We start from the raw sequence: 21,746 nt of genomic DNA, 5'->3' as shown, positions 1-21,746 counted from the left end.
AGACTTTTGATTGGGATAGGGTGGGGGATTACACCCCAGATTTTTACCTCAGATATTGACCGCATTCCTGACATTTCAAGCAATTTCTCGCTTTTGTTTACCATTCCTACCTCTGCAGCTGTTATTGGGAATTATGAGTCACCTCAATTAGGACCAAGAAAATCTGGAGATTCCCCAGACAGCTGGCTTTGACACCGATGTCATTTGAAGCCAGAAAGGGACTGGTTCAGTCAAGCTCTGAAAACTCTGGTGCTGATTCAGCTGGGAAGCAGTGCAGTGGCTACAAGTTTTGGCCAAGCCCAATAGCATAGGACAGGTCACAGTCCGTTACCCCATGAAGGGAGCTCCAAACTTTTCTAGCATTGTACTGGACTTTTATGACTATTTGATCAGACTGTATTCCAGCTGAAACTCTTTTCACCACTTTGAATTGCTTCTAGAACAATTAATGGCTTATTAATTATCATTCTTTTATTACACTGTAATTTGTACACCGCCCTGCTGACTGTCCTGATGTGTCAGGAATTACTGTGCTGTCTTGTCTGTTTTGCACGTTAAATGCACTTTATGCCACCCTGCGTATGATTGTGGAGTTTGTGCTGTCCATGTAGCACATCAGTCATAGAGTCATAGTCATAGTCATAGTCATAGAGATGTACAGCATGGAAACAGACCCTTCGGTCCAACCCGTCCATGCCGACCAGATATCCCAACCCAATCTAGTCCCTCCTGCCAGCACCCGGCCCATATCCCTCCAAACCCTTCCTATTCATATACCCATCCAAATGCCTTTTAAATGTTGCAATTGTACCAGCCTCCACCACTTCCTCTGGCAGCACATTCCATGCACATACCACCCTCTGCGTGAAAATGTTGCCCCTTAGGTCTCTTTTATATCTTTCCCCTCTCACCCTAAACCTATGCCTTCTAGTTCTGGACTCCCCGACCCCAAGGAAAAGACTTTGTCTATTCACCCTATCCATGCCCCTCACAATTTTATAAACCTCTATAAGATCACCACTCAGCCTCCGACACCACAGGGAAAACAGCCCCAGTTTGTTCAGCCTCTCCCTATAGCTCAAATCCTCCAACCTTGGCAACATCTTTGTAAATCTTTTCTGAACCCTTTCAAGTTTCACAACATCTTTCTGATAGGAAGGAGACCAGAATTGCAGGCAATATTCCAACAGTGGCCTAACCAATGTCCTGTACAGCCGCAACATGACCTCCCAACTCCTGTACTCAATACTCTGACCAATAAAGGAAAGCATACCAAATGCCTTCTTCACTATCCTATCTACCTGCAATTCCACTTTCAAGGAGCTATGAACCTGCAATCCAAGGTCCTTTTGTTCAGCAACACTCTCTAGGACTTTACCATTAAGTGTATAAGTCCTGCTAAGATTTGCTTTCCCAAAATGCAGCACCTCGCATTTATCTAAATTAAACTCCATCTGCCACTTCTCAGCCCATTGGCCCATCTGATCAAGATCCTGTTGTAATCTGTGGTAACCCTCTTTGCTGTCCACTGCCCCTCCAATTTTGGTGTCATCTGCAAACTTACTAACTGTACCTCTTATGCTCACATCCAAATCATTTATGTAAATGACAAAAAGTAGAGGACCCAGCACTGATCCTTGTGGCACTCCACTGGTCACAGGCCTCCAGTCTGAAAAACAACCCTCCACCTTCACCCTGTGTCTTCTACCTTTGAGCCAGTTTGAGATCTAAACTCGCTAACCAGTCTTTTATGGGGAACCTTGTCAAATGCCTTACTGAAGTCCATATAGATCACATCTACCACTCTGCCATCATCAATCCTCTTTGTTACTTCTCCAAAAAACTTAATTAAGTTTATGAGACATGATTTCCCACACACAAAGCCATCTTGAACATCCCCAATCAGTCCTTGCCTTTCCAAATACATGTACATCCTGTCCCTCAGGATTCCCTCCAACAACTTGCCCACCACCGATGTCAGGCTCACTGGTCTATAGTTTCCTGACTTGTCCTTACTGCCCTTCTTAAACAGTAGCACCACATTAGCCAAACTCCAGTCTTCCGGCACCTCACCTGTGACTATCGATGATACAAATATCTCACCAAGAGGCCCAACAATCACTTCTCCAGCTTCCCACAGAATTCTAGGGTCCTGGGATTTATCCACCTTTATGCATTTCAAAACATCCAGCACTTCCAACTCTGTAATATGGACATTTTGCAAGGTGACACCTATATCTTCAGTCTGTATCTTCCATATCCTTTTCCACAGTAAATACTGATGCAAAATACTCATTTAGTATCTCCCCCATTTTCTGCGGCTCCACACAAAGGCCGCCTTGCTGATCTTTGAGGGGCCCTATTCTCTCCCTAGTTATCCTTTTGCCCTTAATGTATTTGTAAAAACCTACTTTGGATTCTCCTTAATTCTATTTGCCAAAGCTATCTCATGTCTCCTTTTTGCCCTCCTGATTTCCCTCTTAAGTATACTCCTACTTCCTTTATATTCTAAGGATTCACTCAATCTATCCTGTCTATACCTTACATATGCTTCCTTTTTCTTAACCAAACCTTCAATTTCTTTAGTCATCCAGCATTCCCTATACCTATCAGCCTTTCCTTTCATCCCAGTAGGAATATACTTTCTCTGGATTCTCATTGTCTCATTTCTGAAGGCTTCCCATTTTCCAGCCGTCCCTTTACCTGCGAACATCTGCCCTCAATCAGCTTTTGAAAGTTCTTGCCTAATACTGTCAAGAAAGTTCTTGCCTTTCTCCAATTTAGAACTTCTGCTTTTAGATCTGGTCTAACCTTTTCCATCACTATTTTAAATCTATTAGAATTATGGTCACTGGCCCCAAAGCACTCCCCCATTGACACCTCAGTCACCTGCCCTGCCTTATTTCCCAAGAGTAGGTCAAAGTTTGCACCTTCTCTAGTAGGTACATCCACATACTGAATCAGAAAATTGTCTTGTACACATTTAACAAATTCCTCTCCCTTAACACTATGGCAGTCCCAGTCTATGTTTGGAAAGTTAAAATCCCTTATCACAACCACCCCATTATTCTTAGATAGCTAAGATCTCCTTACAAGTTTGTTTCTCAATTTCCCTCTGACTATTAGGGGGTCTATAATACAATCCCAATAAGGTGATCATCCCTTTATTATTTCTTAGTTCCACCCAAATAACTTCCCTGGATGTATTTCTGGAAATATCCTCCCTCAGCACAGCTGTAATGCTATCCCTTATCAAAAATGCCACTCCCCCTCCTCTCTTGCCTCCCTTTCTATCCTTCCTGTAGCATTTGTATCCTGGAACATTAAGCTGCCAATCCTTGAGCCATGTTTCTGTAACTGCTATCATATCCCAGTCCCATGTTCCCCCGAGTTCATCTGCCTTCCCTGTTAGGCCCCTTGCATTGAAATAAATGCAGTTTAATTTATTAGTCCTACCTTGTCCCTGCCTACCCTGACTGTTTGAATCACTTCTGTTCTCAATTGTACCAGTCTCAGATTGATCTCCCTGGGTTCACCCTCCCACCCTCCCACCCCACTGGCGCTGTGAGGCAGCAGTCCTAACCACTGAGCCACTGCACCGCCCCTGAATTGTGCTGCAAGTCACTTGTTAAACTCACCTCAGCTGGAGTGTTGTATACAATTGCGGGCACCATATTATAGGAGAGATGTGAATGTATTGGAGAGAGTGCAGAGGTGCTGTATAAGAATACTTCCAGCAATGAGAAACCTCGATGATGTGGATAGATTCAAGCAGTTGAGACTGTTCTCCGTGGAGAGCAGAAGATATGGGAGGGAAAGGCAGGAGATTGACACTAGGGAACAGACCTTGAGCTGATAGAAGGAGGCCATTCAGCCCATTGTATGTTGTAACAATTCCGTGATTCTGTGAACCTTAGCACAGGGTGGGCTGCAAGCCATCCCTCTGAAGGTTCTGCAGTCAGATCAATCTCTTAAGGAGGCCTCCTGGTGCCCTGCACATGGGACTCCCTTACCTTTCAGCTTGGAGGTGGTGCATCTCCATTGTGAAGGGCAGTCCCTCTCACTTACCCTCCATTGCACACGACTGCCCCTTTCCAACTGGAAGGGCTCTCAGTGCTAACCACTGAGCCATCATGCCACCGTTGTCATTGAAACAGGTAAAGAATTATGGAGGGCTAGACAGGGTAGACACTGAGGGATGATGTCCACCCAGCAAATGGTAGGCCTGCCCTCTGGGGGAAAAAAATCACCAGGGGTTTCCCCACCCAGGACACTTGTCTCACCTTCCAAAGCCCTCAGGGGAGATCAGGCCCCGTGTTTCCACAAAAGGCCTGAAGGTGGCTGTTGGGTCACAGTCAGTGAAAGGGATTGGGGTTGCCCAGGAAGCATAACTCCGAGAAGCAGGCCCTGATAACCTGGCTACAGTACCGGAGGAAGGTCACGGCTCGCAAGCTTGTGGTCAAGGTTGGTGACCGTATCTCTGTGTGAAATCACTGCACCACCAACCAGTACCATGTCCCACTCACTGCTCAATGTACCACACACTCTTCCCTCAATGATCAGGACTTAGCCCAACAATGAAGTGCTCTACCTCTGCACACTTAGCAATGCTGTTAGCCTCACATTCACATGGCAGAGTTTCCACATCCTTCCAGCTATTCAACAGGCACATCTTCCAAACTTCCTGCGACACTCTCAAACATTCTTCTCTCTCTCGCAGCATCACACAACCTCAGATAGCAGCATCAAATCAGTGGGGGGTAATCATAACTGAGCTCAAGCCAGGATAGTTTCCTCTTTGTCTTGGGACCAGCACTAGCTGGGACTGTTACACGTGACACCCACTGAGACATTCAGCAAAGAAAAAGCAGAAACTCCAGGGACTAAAATCCAACAAATTCCCATGAGCTAACTGTTTATGCCCTCGGGATATAAAGTGATAGTTGCAGAGACAGGGGCATCACAGGCTTTGATTCTGCAAAATGATGGGAGGCTGAATCACTTGAGTTTATGTTCTCTAGAATTTTGAGGACAAAGATGTGATCTCACAGAATCCCTGCAGTGTGGAAGCAGGCCATTCAGCCCATTGAGTCCACACCAACCCGCTGAAGAGCATGCCACCCAGACCCCCCCTCCCTATCTGAATAACCCCACATTTCCCACGACTAATCCACCTAACCTACACATCCCTGAATACTATGGGTAATTTAGCATGGCCAATCCACCTAACCTGCACATCTTTGGACTGTGGAAGAAAACCAGGGCATCCAGAGGAAACCCATGCAGACACAGGGACAACATGCAAACTCAACACAGACAGTTGCCAGTGGATGGAAGTGAACCCTGGGTCCCTGGTACTGTGAGGCAGCAGTGCTAACCACTGAGCCACTGTGCCACCATTGTCATTGAAACAGGCACAATTTTGGAGGGCTAGACAGGATAGACACCGAGGGGTGATGTCCACAGACATGTCAGCAGTCAAAGTTGTACATTAGTCAGAGGGAAGTGGGTCTGGGTGGGTTATTCTTCAGAGGGTCAGTGTGGACTGGTTGGGCTGAAGGGCCTGTTTCTACACTAGGGAATCTAATCTAATCTAATCTTTTATTATCAATGCACTTCCACCTCCTGGTACCTTCTTGTTTGCCCTAAACATTGAATATCCTCGAACATTCAGTTCCCAGTTCTAGTCACCGTGCAGCCATTTTTCTGTAATGGCAATTGGATCATAGTCAGGTATCTCCAGTTGTGCCTTTAGATCATCTACCTTGTGAATGCTTCATGCATACAACTAGAGTGCCCATACTGTAGAATTCCTATGGTGTAAAGACAGACCATTCAGCCAAGGTTGTCCTCACTAACCCATTCCCCTACCCTGTAACTCTTGCATTTCCTATAGGTAACCCACCTAGCCTGCACATCCCTGAACACTGTGGGCAATTTAGTCTGGCCAATTCACCGAACCTGCACATTGTCGTCTTTTTGACGACATTTACCTTTTGAAGTGTAATAGATGCTCGGCTTTTTTCACCTGTCATCCAGTCTCCTTAGCAGCTTTTTGACTTCCTGCTACTAACTTTACCTCCGTCCAGTTTGGGTCACCCCTCAGGTTCCCATGGTCCATGTCTAAGTAATTTAGTTCCAGCTCATCAGCATTTAACAAATCTCAGTGAGGATCCCAGTCCCACGAAGGTGTAACCCCTCCAGCATATACTGCCCCAGAACCAGTCCCAAATTCTTTACAAATCCAATGCCCTTCCTCCGACATCAGTTTTCCAGCCTTGTATTCAATTGATCGATCCTCCTGTTCTTATGCTCACTTGCACGTTGCACTGGGTGTAACTCTGAGATCATTGCGCTTGATCTCCTGCTCTTTGATTTGCTTCCTAAATCCCTGAAAAGTACCTGCAGGACCTCAGCCCTCTTCCTACTGATGTGGTTGGCACCTTGGTGGTCCACAATCTCTGGCTGATTCCCCCCAGACAGCTATCCTTGACCCTGGCACTAGGGAGGCAACATGCTGACCTGGAATCATATTTATTGCCACAGAAACATTCATCTGATCCTCTGGCTCTGTAATTCCTGTCCAGAAAGCCAAAGCTTTATCCGGAAAAAAAAAACGAGAGACAGGGAAAGGATATAAAAAAATGGCACGCTTCATCGCTGAAGTTATTAAACAATAAATATTCCCTTGCCGACACCCTGATGGGCTTGCATGATGCAGATGCTGAGCTAAGCTGTAGGGGGCAGCTCAGTGCTTCATCTGTGACATCAAAGAAGAACCTACTCCCAGTGGAAATAACGTACCGAGTGTCTACGGAGAAGACAGCAAAATCGAAAGGCAGACACAGCTCTGTGACAGAGAGAAAGTGAGGTCTGTAGATGCTGGAGACCAGAGTTGAGTGTGTGTTGCTGGAAAAGCACAGCAGGTCAGGCAGCATCTGAGGAGCAGGAGAATCGACGTTTCGGGTCGGAGCCCTTCCTCAGCTCTGTGACAAACCAATCCAATCTGGACATTGTGCTGAAAGGAATCTATTCCTGTTACTTTTCTGGTCGCCATCTTGGCAGGCAGAGGGCTTGAGAAGCAAAAGAGTAGGGGGGCAAGCAGGAATCGCGGAATGGAAGTCACAATCAGATCAGCCATCATCTTGTTGGATGGCAAGCAGGCTCACAGAGTTAAAGAATCTCCTTGTGCTATTATTTCTCGTCTTCTATCAGAGTTTAAACTCGATGAGCCTTCTTGTTCCACTGCCTTCACTTCTCACACCTCAAGAACAGAACTGAATCATTCCACTGGTGCATTACGGTTTCCAGTTAAAGCCAGATGGGAGTAATGATCAGAGCAGGGACTTTCCATTTTATAGCTGTCTGCTTCTCAATTAAAGAAGTGCGTTAAAGTACAGTTTCCTTCTAGGGAAGCAAAACTTCATCAGATCCCGGGATAGAAACTGGTTTGCATTTTAGGTGGAAAATGGGTTAATATTATATTAATAGTGAGACAGCTAGGGTCCAGACCAAAGGTGCCACTGATCAACTCAGTTCGTTTATATACAAACATCCAAAGTGGGTGGAAGAGACCATTCGGTTAGCTCAGTTGGCTGAACAGCTGATTTGTGATACAGAGTAATACTAACAGCTTGGGTTCAATCCCTGCACTGACTGAGGTCACTGTGAAGGGCCCCACCTTCTCAAAATCATGTGGATATCCTCAAGTAAAAATAACCACCGATTCTCTCTCTCTCTCTCTCTAATAAGAGAACAACCCTATGGTACTCTGAGACTATGGTATCTCTACATTTACTGCAGATCTATTTGCCTCAAATCACACAGGAGGCCAACTGCTCCCACATTCTGCAGCTACAATGCATCACAGGTTTTCCTTTCTTTTAAGAGCTAATAAATTTACTGATAACATTTTAATTCACATCTCAATCCTGCCTGCGCATATATTATTATTTCAATTAATGTCATAGACACGTAGGGTCATAGAGTCCTCCAGCACAGAGACAGGCCCTTTGGCCAAAACTGGTCCATGCCGACCAAAATGTCTGTCCACGCCAACCCCACTTCCCTGTATTTGGTTCATATCCTTCTAATCCTTCCCTATCCATGTATTTCCCTAAATGCCTTTTAAATATTGTTAATGTACCCACTTCAACCACTTCCGCTGGCAGCTCAATCCATATGTGTACTACCCTCTGTGTAAAAAAGTTGCCCCTCAGGTTCCCTTTTATTCTTTCCCCTCTAAACTTAAACTGATGCCCTCAAGTCCTCGATTCCCCAACCCTGGGAAAGAGACTGAGTGTATTCACTCTATCCATGCCTCTCATGATCTCATACACTTCTATAAGATTCCCCCTCAGTCTCCTACGCTCTAAAGAGAAAAGACCTAGCTTGTCCAACCTCTCCCTTTGACTCAGACCATTGAGTCCTGGCAACATCCTTGTAAATTTCTTCTGCACTCTTTCCTGTTTAATAACATGCTTCCTATAGCAAAGTGACCAAAACTGAACACAATACTCCAAGTGCAGCCTCACCAAATCCTGTATAACTGCAAGATAACTTCCCAACTTCTATACTCAGTGCCCTAACTGAAGAAGGCCAATGTACTAAAAGCCTTCAATGTTTTATTTACTCTGAATCCAATGCCCAAGTTCAAATAAATAGACATGCTCAAAGGTCAATCAGCAATCACCTCGTTGAGACTTCACACCCGAGGTATCTTTTCTGAATGTGGATTCTGAGTGGCTCCTGGCTGCATCATCTATTGCTCACCTACTGAAGAATGGCAGCCTCTACACCAAACATTGAACCAATATTTTTGGACCAAAAGTTCTTTAATGTAGAGCCAAGAGGCGTAGCACAGCTCCATCAGGACCAACAGTGTTCCTGCCATTGTTTCTGTGGCCCCACTCCTGATGTTCTCACTCCTTCCCCAACTTCCACAGAACTTACTGGAGAACTGCTACCCCTACCAACACCTCCAATAATGCACATCTCAGGAAGATAATTGTAATTACTTGTCAGATTCATAAATTATAGGGGCAAATTATTTCTACCTTAATCTGTTTTGGGGACGATAGCAGCATCTTTACACCAAAATCTAAAATGCAATTACATGCAAATAATAATCATGGCAACTGAAACTGAAAAAGATGAATATTAACTTCTCCTTTTAATGCATTAACCTAATACCTAATAAAGCACAGAAACAGACCTCAAGTCTGTGCCAGTACTTGCATTGCACATGGGTCTCCCCCTGCTCTAGCCGTTTCTTTTGATTCTAAACTCTCTTGTCAGGTTCACTTATTCCACACCATGCCATTACTGTGGCAACAAAGAGCTACCCTTAAGCAAATTTCTCTCCCTATTGGCAAATGTATGGTAGCTACTCAGCATGTAACCCAAAGTCAGACACGTCAATCTGGGAAAGTCACAAATCACAGACTACTCAACTTCACAGCTCCATCTTTAGAGAGTTACAATGTCAGCTCTATAACTTTTGTATGAGTAAAAGATGAGTCATGTGCCAGGCTTCATTATTTTCAGTACCCGTGGGGTTGTTAGAGTAAATGTCAAAAGATATTCCAATATCGATTTAGCCTATATATGGAAAGTGCAAAGCAGTTAAAGCTCAGTTCGAATGCTTTCTAAGCTGAATTATATTCAAATGCTGTGCTGTTTACACTTTAATAAAATAAATGCGGTTTCAAAGCTACACAATAATTTTAATATTCAAGTAACTGCTTTCAATTCACTCCTTTATGTTAGCAATCAAAATGAAGCCTTTCAAATGGCCTACACCTTTGTCATTCATCCTTATTCATTATTCTTTACGTAGTTGGTGTTAATTAACAATTTTCTGTGCAACAATGAAATTGCGAGTTCTTTGCAAATGCCATTTACAGCAGCCTGTAAAATGCAACCTTGAACCTTTCCCGTAAGTGTGCATAATCAACGTGCAATCCAATTCGGAAGGCCATGATACCACTCAAGTGAGTGGGGCAGCTTTCTCGGTGTGTCGGTCATGGTAAGGCAACATCGGCACTACATTTACTGCTGGAAGAATCGGATTCAGCCAGGAGCAGATTATGGGAAGCAGCCAAGCTGGTAATTGCCTGAGGGCAAAACAGAGGGCTTTCACAATCTCTCTTTCTATCCAAATTGGCGTGTGTTGGGATGGGGCAGCACAGTGGTTTAGTGGTTAGCACTGCTGCCGTACTGCACCAGGGACCAAGGTTCGATTCCAGCCTTGGGCAACTGTCTGTGTGGAGTTTGCACATTCTTCCCAGTGTCTGCGTAGGTTTCCTCTGGGTGCTCCGGTTTCCTCCCACAATCCAAAGATGTGCAGGTTAGGGTGAATTGGCAATGCTGAATTGCCTATAGTGTTTAGGGATACGTGGGTTGGGTGCATTAGTCAGGGGTAAATGTATAGTAAGAGAGGAATGGGGTCTGGATGGGATACTCTTCGGAGGGTCAGTGTGGGCTTGCTGCATCAAATGGCCTGTTTCCACACTTTAGGGATTGTATGATTCTTAACTGTACACATTCTGATCTTTTCTCAGTAACTCACCCAAGTGCTCACACTTCAGATATAAACCTTTACAATAAGCCTGCTCACACTGTTAGATCATGGAAGCCCTCTCATCCCACCCCCTCAGTGCACAACATGCCCCGGCCCACATTTCCAGCAGGAACCTCTACAAATAAAACCGGGGTGGAAACAGGGGTGCAAGTTGCACTCCTCATCAACGGTCTGTCACTCCGCTATGATCACGACCCACGGCTGGATTCAAACCTGGCTTCTTCCTGGTCTGCACATCACAGAGTTTCATTTAAAGTGTAAAACATTTCTTGCTAATGTCTGGCCCCAGTCCTAACTGCCCAACAATGTGGGTGGCTTTGTTGTTATAGGTACTTCCCTTTTTAACAGTAGAAATATGACTAGCATTTCCTGAGAGATAGAGGGATGATAGAATACTTGAAAAGACCAGGTTTATTACTATACAGCAAATTTTCTCTGGGGAAGAGTCACTCAACATGAAACATTAACTCTGATTTCCCTCTACAGATCTCGCCAGACCTTCCGAGGTCCTTGTGTCTTTGGTTCTGATTAACAGTATCTGCAGTTCTTTCACTTTTTATTTTAATAACTACATTACATATTTCCTGCTGATCACCAACATCACATTGAAAATTCAAGTATTATTGCAGGGAGTATCAATCTCAGGCCAATAGTAGAAACACAGCAAAGTGGCTGCTATGTTTTTTTTGTGGACGTCCATTGATGTCCTGTTTTAACTCTGATAGAATCTTTAAGAAAAGGTGAAATGGTGACACCAAATGATGGCAAGAGGTGGAATAAAAAGCACTGAACAGGCCAGAGCAAAGACCTGAAGACAACAAATCAATGTAGAGTACTGGAGCTTGAAATGTGTATTTTATTGCCCATGCAAAATTGAATTTGGCGTTCGTAAGAGTCATTTTTTTTTGTAAGCCCAATTTACGTAAGGACTACTTCTCTCAATAAACATTAAAAATAAATGTTTTATTGCTCTGATCTCATGTTATGAGCTAGAGATTACAAAGATACGCAATAACTTTTCTCCAATAAATGTGGATAGGTTACATTGGAAAAGTGACCGTGTCAAATCTGGTATTGAAACATGGGGTTTTGCTTGACGCGAAAGTATGTTTCTTTCTTATGACCTATTAGCTCACAATGAGAGTCAGCACAGGACCATAACCTGTTGAGTTGTTTAGACCAAAACCTGTCCATTTCCATATCTCTAGCAGAATTAAGAATGAACACGGTTTCATTTTTGTTCTAAACAAACAAAAAACAAAGATCTATGGATGTTGGAGATTCTCAAACAAAACCAGAAACTGCTGGAGAAATATGGCCGATCTGGCAGCACAGAAGGCAGAGATAACATTTCAAAATTCGGGTTCTGAAAATAGGTTTGGAAGAAGGGTCATTAAACCCGAAATATTAACTTTGCCTTCTCTCCACAGAGGGTGCCAGACCTGCTGCGTTTCTCCAGTAATTTCTAATTTTATTTCAATTACTTTTTTGTTTATTTGGAGTACTTTATAGGGAAATCAGAGGCCCTTACTTTCCTTGGTTATACCATCATTGTAAGAGTAATAATATGCACAGAAAATCTTTTTGTGATATTGAATACCTAACGTTTACAATTCTATTTTTAAAAGGGAAGAGTAGACGATGAGTCAGTTCATTTAAAAAAGCACTGAGTGTTCTGTGCCTGGCAACTATTGTGAAAGTAGTCTTTGCTTTCACAATGTATGTTAATGTACAAAGAATTGCTTTCGAATAGTCAGAAAAACTCCCCTCTATTCTCATCCACTCTGCCTTAAACACCAACTACAGAGGAGAGCTTCCATTTGTATCAAACTGTCTGCACCTTCATTAAGTTGATTCAAGTGATGACAACAAATGCAGACAGCTGCAAGATATAAACCAAAGAGTCTGCGGTGACACAGGCAGAGGATATGGACTGAATCGGGATAATGGGATAGCAAGGTTTAGTAGCATTTGGATAACGAATCTCGGACGATGCTTGGAATCAGAAGCAGAACGAGCAGGCGTCTGTGAAGAGAAAACAGAGTCAATGTCGAGTCCTGAAGTAGGGCCACAGGACTCGAAATGTTAACTCTGCTTTCCTCTCCACACCTGCTGGGTTTCTCCAGCAAATTCTGTTCCTGTTTGTTTCAGGACTCCAACATCCACAGTTCTTTTTTATTTATCCAAGGTGTTCGACTGTTGAAAGGGAAGTAACATTCACATTAAAACTCCTATTTAGCAAGTGGCAATCATGTTTACTTACAAATTTTTTTTTTTTAAATCCTCTCGTTCTCTCCTGGCTGGAAGAAAATCTCCAGGAATTTTTAAAAAAATATTTATTTCATCCCCACACTTACCCAATGATTACATTTGTATTTTAAGGTAGCTATTATTCTATAACAACATCGTTAAAAGTGTTCAGGTGCATTTACCCAAGGTCGCGCTGGTGACCCTGACTAGTTTCTCATTGTGTGTCCATCCAAAATTGGCCCATCATGGAATGGCTCACGTCTCTGGAACAAGGGAGGAAGTACAACCCCCTCCTGAAACATCGGAAAGCCTCTCAGTCCCAGTAGGTCCCATATTTACATCATCTCTAGGCTGTGATGCTGGCATGTCATTCAGCTTCCACCATTGAGTGACCTGATCCCAGTAACCCGAAATCCGACCGCTGCCCATTCTGAGCTTGCTGGAGACAGAGATATTTTGGTTCAGCTTGTCTCCATCTCTTTATGCCCCTGAGCAGCGTTATTGTCTCTGACATGACAAGCCAGGGATTCAGACAGAGGAACAGAACATCATTTATTCCAATCTAAACTCCAGTGCTGGCACAAAATCTGCAGATGCTTCAGGCCACTGTGCATTAAATAGCACAACTCTTCTGATATTAGGCCAATTACCTTTCCAAACATGCTTAGCAGTCATGACATTTATGACTTGCCTATTTGAAAGAAAAATGCGTAAGCAGTGGTAGATGCGTTGAATCCCAATGAGGAGACCACAAATCTTCGTCTCAGCTACATTTTCTCCTGTTGTTGTGTATTTTATACACCCCACAGCCAAAGCATCAAGGAAAACATAACTGTGTTTCATCATTTCAGAGATGGAGAATGACAGAACATGGTCCAAAACATCCCAAAAAACAGGACAAAGTACTTACTGGATACCAAGCTATAGACAGTAATGATAAAACTTCTGTTCATTAAGGAAGATAAGTTACAGATATCATTTATTACTATGGATCACCTCAAAAGTTTTGTAATTGTTCTCCAAACTTAATGGCAATAATCATGAACCCTGGATGGGGTAGATAAGATCTGCAGACTAACTTTACCAAGAGTCAACTTCCTACCGATCCTCGGCTGTCAACAAATTATGTGGTGGGCCTGTTCGAGCAAGTGACGTGCATGGCAATGGGTTATTTCGCCAGCATGGGTTTGGAGTTACCGTAGGAAGGAGTGGTGTATTAACTGAGCTGAAGGACAAGAGCAAACCAGTTGGATCCTCATGACAGTATGACAACTTATCCTCCTGATCTACTAATTTCACTGAATTCAGTTTTACACTTTGATACAGTGAGATTTGAACTCTCAACCTCAGAACTAAGAGTCCAGCACTCTCTTCCCCGTGCGGTTTTTATGATGACTTTATAAACAAGCTAACTGTTTGACTGGCTGCCAGAAATGCTTCTAATTTAAATCATTCTGGGGGAGGATTTCTGCTGTTCACATCGATAGGAAATAAATGCTTGCAAAATGTTGCGCGCCAAAGGTATGGAACTGGATTTAAAAGGAACTGCTTATGAATTGGTTGTGAAGCTGAAAGAACAAAAAACCTTTCCCTTTTCTGTCCTCTGAGCATGCTTACCTGAAAATCCGAGGTCTCCAAGTACAACGTGCTTCCTGTCCTTTACGCTGCTGATTTGTGGGAAGTAGAGATCGAGGGTGAGGAACAGGATGCAGGCGAAGAACGCTAAGATGCCAATTGTAATGCCATAGTTGCAGGCGTTGCTGTTTTTATTGAAAACGCAGTAAAGAATTTCGTTGCCTTTATTGATGTAGCCTTCGTTCACAATAGAAGCAAACACTACGATGGAGAAAACCTGAGGAAGGAAGAACAAAAACTAATGAGTGCAAAGAAGGACAACTTTACGTTCCAATATCAGGAGCAATGAAACAGGCTATCAGTGCCAATCAGAGAAGCCTGACAGGTCTCCCCAGAAGTGTGACTGGAGAATTGTAAAGATTAATAAATGTTCATTGCCAGTGATCGGTCTCTGATGTACACCAGCCTTACTTTCAAAAGGAAGCTCTCAGTTGAATGTGTCATGTTGCAAGCAGAACTGCAGGTCATTCATCCCTCAGACACCATCAATATCTAACAGGCTTGTAACCTGACTTTAGCCTCAATTCCATGGGATCTAACCAACCTACTACAGGTGATATAAAATATCTGCACACAGAAGCACTAACTGTGACTTTTAAACATGTGTTTATGGTCGATCCACAGGCATCATTGACAATGCCCAAGTGCCCATGCATCATTGCCTTTAGGAAGCTGGGGAGGAGCCATCTTTGCCAACCGTTGCACTCCATGTGGAATAGGCAGGACTCAGCTCAATTTGGAAGGTAGCTCCAGGAGTTTGGTGTGCACAAGAGTCTGAACCTTGGAGAGTTGCTACAGTGCATCTGATAGACAGTAAACATCGTTATAGCTACAGTGGAGGGAGTGAATACCAAAGGCGGTGAATGGGGTGCCAATCAAGCAAGCTGGTCTGTCCCGGACAGTGTTAGAGTTTGAGTCTTGTTAGAGTTGCACACATCCAGGCAGGTCTCGAGGAGGACTGGGTGCTCTTTAAATAGCATCATGGTGCTTGATGTCTGCTCCCTGCCTTCAACCAGACCTACAGCTAATAACTGATACTGCAAACCGGCTGGCAGCATAGATATTGTAGGTGTACTGACGTTACCCAGCACAGACATGTTTCTCCATGGTATTCTTCCTCAGTTTCTAAACAAATACCTCAAACACCAGTGACAGAGGATGTATCGTCTCCTAACAACCTTCTTTACTCATGTGCTTGTTAACAGGTACATCTATTCCTGGGGGAGTGGAGGTTGAAGGGGTGGGACGTACCTTGAGTGAGTTTTTGATGACGGAACATTAGGCACATCACTGTCATGTGACTGAGTGGGAACACTGCAGAGGTAGGAAGCAGTTGCACAAACCTGTCGCCTGCACTACCTTAAGATTCAGACTGTCCACCCTGTTCAAACAGAGTCAGTACCCATAGCAGCAACACACAGCATCCTGGAAAGCCTGTTGGCAAAGTCCATTCAAAGGCCCATCTGAATATTTCTATAGAATGGTTTCACAGAACTGCAATTTGCAGGGGATCTGTCATCTCCAAGGCCACCTTAAGATCACAGTCGATCCACCTAATTTACACCCTGCGGCAATGGATGATAAGTGAGAAACTGGGCAAGAGTAGACTGCAGTGTAAGGTGTGAGTGAATCTCTTAAGACCAATCTGACATAAGGTGCTGCAGGGTCACTACACTCGTAAATGTTCCCACTGAGGCTGAGCAATTAACTCCTTGCTGTCTGATGTGACCAAACTGCCAGGACGGAACAAAGTCTGACCTCAACAAACATTCATTCTCGGGTTACTGTCTGTATGGAGTTTGCACATTCTCCCCGTTTCTGCATGGGTTTCCTTCCACAGTCCAAAGATGTGCAGGTTGGTTGGGCTGGCCCATGCTAAATTGCCCATAATGTCCAGGGATGTGCAGGCTAGCTGGGTTGGCCATAGGAAATATGCAAGGTTACAGGAATAGGGAGAGGGGGTAGGGTCTGGGTGGGATGCTGTTCAGAGGGTCGGTGTGGGCTTGACGGCCTGCTTTCACACTGGAGGGAGTCTATTTATAACACACCCAATCTCCGTGAACATGAAGCTCCTGAATTGTCCAAAAAACCCATGCGGTTCACTAATGTCCTTCAGGGAAATAATCTGCCGTCCTTTCCCAGTCTGGCCCACATGTGTCTCCAACCAATATGGTGGGTTTTTGATGATGCTCTGAAACAGCTCAGCAGGATGCTCAGTTTTAGCACACTCCAGTGTACCCACACCAGGAAATGGCTCAGGAAAACAGTTCACCATCAATTTTGCAAGAAGCAATTAGGGATGGGCAATAAATGCTCATATCCCATGGAAAACTACATGAAGGCAACTACTTTCAGTTCCCTGCAACACATTTTGTAAGCTGCCCCTAGCAAAGCAACAGGTCTTTGCCCTATCGCAAGTGCAGCACGGGTTCTAATCTGAGAGAGGTAAAGACATTTGATGGTGATGATAGATTAAAACTCAAAAATAAATAAATCATTAAACAAACAAACACAAAGAACTCTCCACCTAATGCTTGAGATTGATTCGTTGGAGGGGAAAGATATTTATAATGTGAATTTCTGCCTTGATGACACTATTAAAGAGCAGCAGTTTGTTTTGGGAGGGAAGCACTTAAAGTAAGCCAGATCCATTTTCCAGGCAACTCACTGATCAGATCCAGGGACAAGAAACCCGTACAAGGTCCCTGATTCCCAGTATTAACTCAGTCTTTTAATTTGTAGAGAGGTTTGCCTTCTCAAGTTGCCGGACATGTTTGCTGGCTCATTGTGAAGTTAATAAACCAACAGCTAGACCGACCACACTGCCTTCTCTCCCGCACAAGGCTAAAGGACGGATTGCGTCAGTAAGGGAAGGGGTGAAGCTCACTTAGGAAGTCGGTGACATATGGTTGGCAAGCGTGAACATCTAAAAGGTTGAGTTAAAATTTCCCACAATTTGCAGAACCTTATCTGACTCTCACTCACATTGACACAGAGAAGCTATAACTCCACTAAACCATGCAATCCTTTACATTTTACAAACAATAAGAAAGAAATAGCCATTAAAATAATCAAGCAATTTTCCCAGAAAATAGCGATACTTTGAAAATCACAACTTTAGAGTGTTAATTGCTATTTCCAAAAGATAGTTAACTTTCTCAAAGATCTTGCTCTTTAGCTTGCAATTATAAATTGCTCTGTGTATCACTTATAGCCAGACTAATGCACCCTAATGAGTAAAAAGACTAAGATTCCTGAGATATCTAAAATTTCAAGGGCACTTGCATAACCATTTGCAAATGGTGCATGATGTTTAAAAAAAAAGTCTCTTTCCCACCATATTTAAAAGAAATGGGGCAGGGCTTTCCCCTCCATGGATGTGGACGGAAGAGTAAATAATGGGGTAAATTGACCTTGGAGAGAAACTTACCCACTTCTCACCCCCTCAGCAATTAAGTACAGTCATAGAGTTAAATAGCACGGAATCAGACCCTTCGGTCCAACTCATCCATGCAAACCAGGAATCCTAAACTGGATTAGTCCTATTTGCCTGTGTTTGGCCCATATCCCTCTAAACCTATCCATATGTCTTCGAAGTGTTGTAATTATACGAATCTCTAACTCATTCCATATAGTAATCACCCTCTGTGTGAAAATGTTGCCCCTTTAGTCCTTTTTAAATCTTTCCCCTCTCACCGTAAATCTATAGCCTCTAGCTTTGAACTCTCCTATGCTGGAGAAAATATCTTAGCTATTCACCTTATCTATGCCTCCCATGATTTTATAAACTTCTATAAACGTCACCTCTCAGCCTCCTCTGCTCCAGGGAAATAAAATCCCAACCTGTCCAGCCTTTCTCTATAGCTCAAAGCCTCCTGTCACGGTAACATCCTTGTAAATCTTTTCTGAACCCTTTCAGGGTTAACAACATCTTTCCTATAACAGGGAGATCAGAGTTGTACGCAATACAGCAAATGTAGTCTTACGAATGTCTTGTACAGCCGTAACATGACACCTCAACTCCTGCTTTTACCAATGAATGCATGGAGGCTCACTGGTCAGCACTGCTGCCTCACAGTGCCAGAGACCCAGGTTCAATCCCACCCTCAGGCAACCATCTATGTGGAATTTACACATCCTCCCTGTATCTATGTGGGTTTCGCCCGGGTGCTCTGGTTTCCTCACACATGTGTAGGTCAGGTGGATTGGCCATGCTAAATTGCCCATCGTGTCCAGGGATGTGCAGGCTAGATGGATTAGCCATGGGGAAATATAGGGTTACGGGGAAAAGGGTAGGGGGATAGTCTGGGTGGAATGCCCTTCAAATGGTCAGAGTGGACTTGTTGGGCCAAATGGCCTGTTGCCATACTGTATGGATTCTATGCAACTTCAACATCCACTATCCACAGTTTAGTGTACGGAGACTACATATTGTCCAAAGGATGGAGATCAGTTAGGCCGCGCAAAATGATGGATTTGTGAAGAAAGGGACAATAAATGAGGCATGCTGGGAAATTGAGGCAAGCTTTGGCCAAAAGTGACATTGCTCAAAGACTATGGAATAAATAAGCTGCAGAATTCACTCAGGCTGCAGCTACAGACAGACAGTATGCAAATGATCCAGCAGCTGCGGACAATACATACTCCACGAATTGAAATTCAATAGAATCAATCTGAATGCCATCCCCAGGACAATCGTAAACATTGAGTTGTTTACCAGACACAGGGGTGACTCACACCCTTATTTGGAAAGGGCTATCTGACCTGCGTGCGCTTAATGACTCCAGGAATGGATGCTCAAAGACCACCCTGCTACTGACATGTCAACACTTGGTTGGGTCAGATCAATCAGGGTGATCGAACCCTGATCGATTTATTGGTGAACATCGAAGACCCTCCCAAAAGGGTGCAAAGACTTCGAAGTCTAAGAATCGCTGCTAAACCACCCTCAGTAGCGGTAACTCGAGACCAACCACTGTGTAGAGAAGGTACCTCTGAGATCATCACGAGAAGACGACCATAAAATCATCATCACGTGGATCAAGGCCAAGATCTAGTGTGGTGGTATATGATCATCCACAGATAAGTTAAAGCATAAATTGTTGATTCATAGTGTATTTTGTTACTATAATATTAATTGTTGAAAATCACAGCAGGTGGGTTATAGTCCCACAGGTTTGTTTGAAACCACAAGCATTCAGAGCTGCCTGAGGAAGCAGCGGGGGCTCTGAAAGTTTGCAATTTCAAACTAACCTGTTAGACCATAAACCCGATGTCATGTGATTTTTGACTTTGTCCACCCCAGTCCAACACCAGCACCTCCACATCAACATTGTGTTAAATAAATAAATATTATCATTTATTCCTATTAAGAGCTGACTCGCAGTTTCTTTGCTAGATATAAGAGTTAAAGCACACTGTGGGGCAGGCACAACACTGTGCTGACCCAAGGCCCTGGATGGTTCAATCAAACTCCTTGGATAATCCCACGCCTGAAATATATGGACATGTATCAATAAAACAGGGATGACACCAGACCAATTCCAAAGCTGTTTTTTAAACCTCTGCCTGAATTGTGCTCCAATGTTGTAGCAATTGAGACTTGAGAGACCTCACGCAGACCAGCAGGATCTGAGAAAGTGTGTTTTCCCAAGGATGGGAGAAGGAAAAATCACAAGCAAACCAGGGGCTTGTTACAAGGATTCTATAAAAATCAGAGGCAAGTTTCTGCCTGATTTGTTTTTGTGTAACAACTATTTTTCCTACAGGTTCCCTGCTAACCGGCTATGATGTCTTCCCACGGGGTTGGATCCAGTTGGGATGAATTGGGTGGCATGGTGCCTCACAGCGACAGGGTCCCGGATTCTATCCTCAGGTGACCGTCTGTGTGGCGTTTGCACATTTTCCCGTGGGCTTCATCCGGGAAAGGTGTGCAGGTTAGAATGGATTGGCCCTGCCAAATTGCCCCATGGTGTCCAGGGTTGTGCAGACTAGGTGGGTTAGCCATAGGAAATGTGGGGTTGCAGGGATTGGTTGGGTATGGGGTCTTGGTGGGATGGTCTTTGGAGACCCAGCGCAGTCTTGAAAGGCTGAATAGCCTCTTTCTGCACTGTAGGGATCCCAAACCTGGTGCCTGTGCTCCTTAGGATTCAGACTGGCCACCCTGTTCAAACAGAGTCAGCACCCATTGCAGCAATATACAGCATCCTGGAAAGTGGTGGGGCAATTGCATGATACTCATAACAATAACTGATCTTACATAATAGCAAAATAAGCAAAAGGGATAGTCAAAGCTTAAAACCTTGACCACTGCGAAATGACGTTACTGTATAATGCTTTAATAGTGAAAACACCAAATCCCTTGAGCTCCGCAATCCTACCAAATAATTATACTTTCCCTGGTCATTTCCAAGCGTATGATCGGATTCATAGAGATCTACGCAGAAAAAGGCCTTTCAGTCCATTCCATTCATGCTGGTCAGGAACCACCAAAATTAACTCAATTGCTTTCAATCCCTCCATTTGTGTGCAATAACGTGACTCTCAGTTTTTTTCTTAAGGTTAAATGCAGAAAGAGGAAAACGTGAACACATTATGAAAATAAAACAAAAAAAATTCCAAACATAAATCTGCAGGAATAAACTGCCTTCTTCCACAGGTTGGTTCAGTGGCTCAGTCTGCAAAAGGTTTATCAGAAATTTCTGCCATCTTTGTCAGCTCATTGTAAAAATCAAATGTTGTTGTCCTGTAAGTATTGACAGATGAGCCACAATTTAATGAGAAAACAAAACTGAATAAAGCTTTCATTTCTGCTCCTGACTGTTTATCCTATACAAGAGAACTGGGAGCAGGAGGGAGCCATTCAGCCCCTCGACCCTGCTCCATCATTTCATACAATCATGGTTGATCTCGTCTCGGTCACAATCCCATTTTCCTGCCTATGTCCACAACCCTTCAACCCATTACTGTTTAAAAATCTATATTTCCTCCTTAAACTTACTCAGTGTCCCCAAATCCACCATAGCCTGGAAGAGTCAATTCTATGGATTCGCCACCCTTTGAGAGAAGTAATTTCTGCTCATATCTGTTTTAAATCTGCTACTTCTTTATCTAAAATCCTCGTTCTTCATTGCCCCACAAGGGGGAAACATCCTCTCTACGTATACTTTGTCAACACCTCCTTACATCCCTCAATTACATCTGCTTTCATCTTTCTAAACTCTCACGAGTACAGGCCTGACCTGCTAATCTCTTCTCATAAAACAAGTCTTTCATCTCT

At 43.7% G+C, this 21,746-nt stretch overlaps 1 protein-coding gene across 2 annotated transcripts in view; it reads right to left on the bottom strand.

Annotated features, from left to right (window-relative positions):
- The window catches only part of syngr3a (synaptogyrin 3a), a 93,908-nt gene that overhangs the window by 25,048 nt on the left and 47,114 nt on the right, over window positions 1-21,746 (bottom strand). For both annotated transcript variants that reach the window (XM_072559392.1, XM_072559391.1), the window contains exon 2: window positions 14,450-14,684. In XM_072559392.1, the coding sequence (XP_072415493.1) occupies window positions 14,450-14,684 (235 nt within the window). The remainder of the gene's footprint in view (window positions 1-14,449; window positions 14,685-21,746) is intronic.

Source organism: Chiloscyllium punctatum, chromosome 40 (genome assembly GCF_047496795.1).
Source record: "Chiloscyllium punctatum isolate Juve2018m chromosome 40, sChiPun1.3, whole genome shotgun sequence".
Taxonomy (NCBI): domain Eukaryota; kingdom Metazoa; phylum Chordata; class Chondrichthyes; order Orectolobiformes; family Hemiscylliidae; genus Chiloscyllium; species Chiloscyllium punctatum.
The sequence above is the reverse complement of the archived record's forward strand: the minus strand, read 5'-3'. Positions and strand labels throughout refer to the sequence as shown.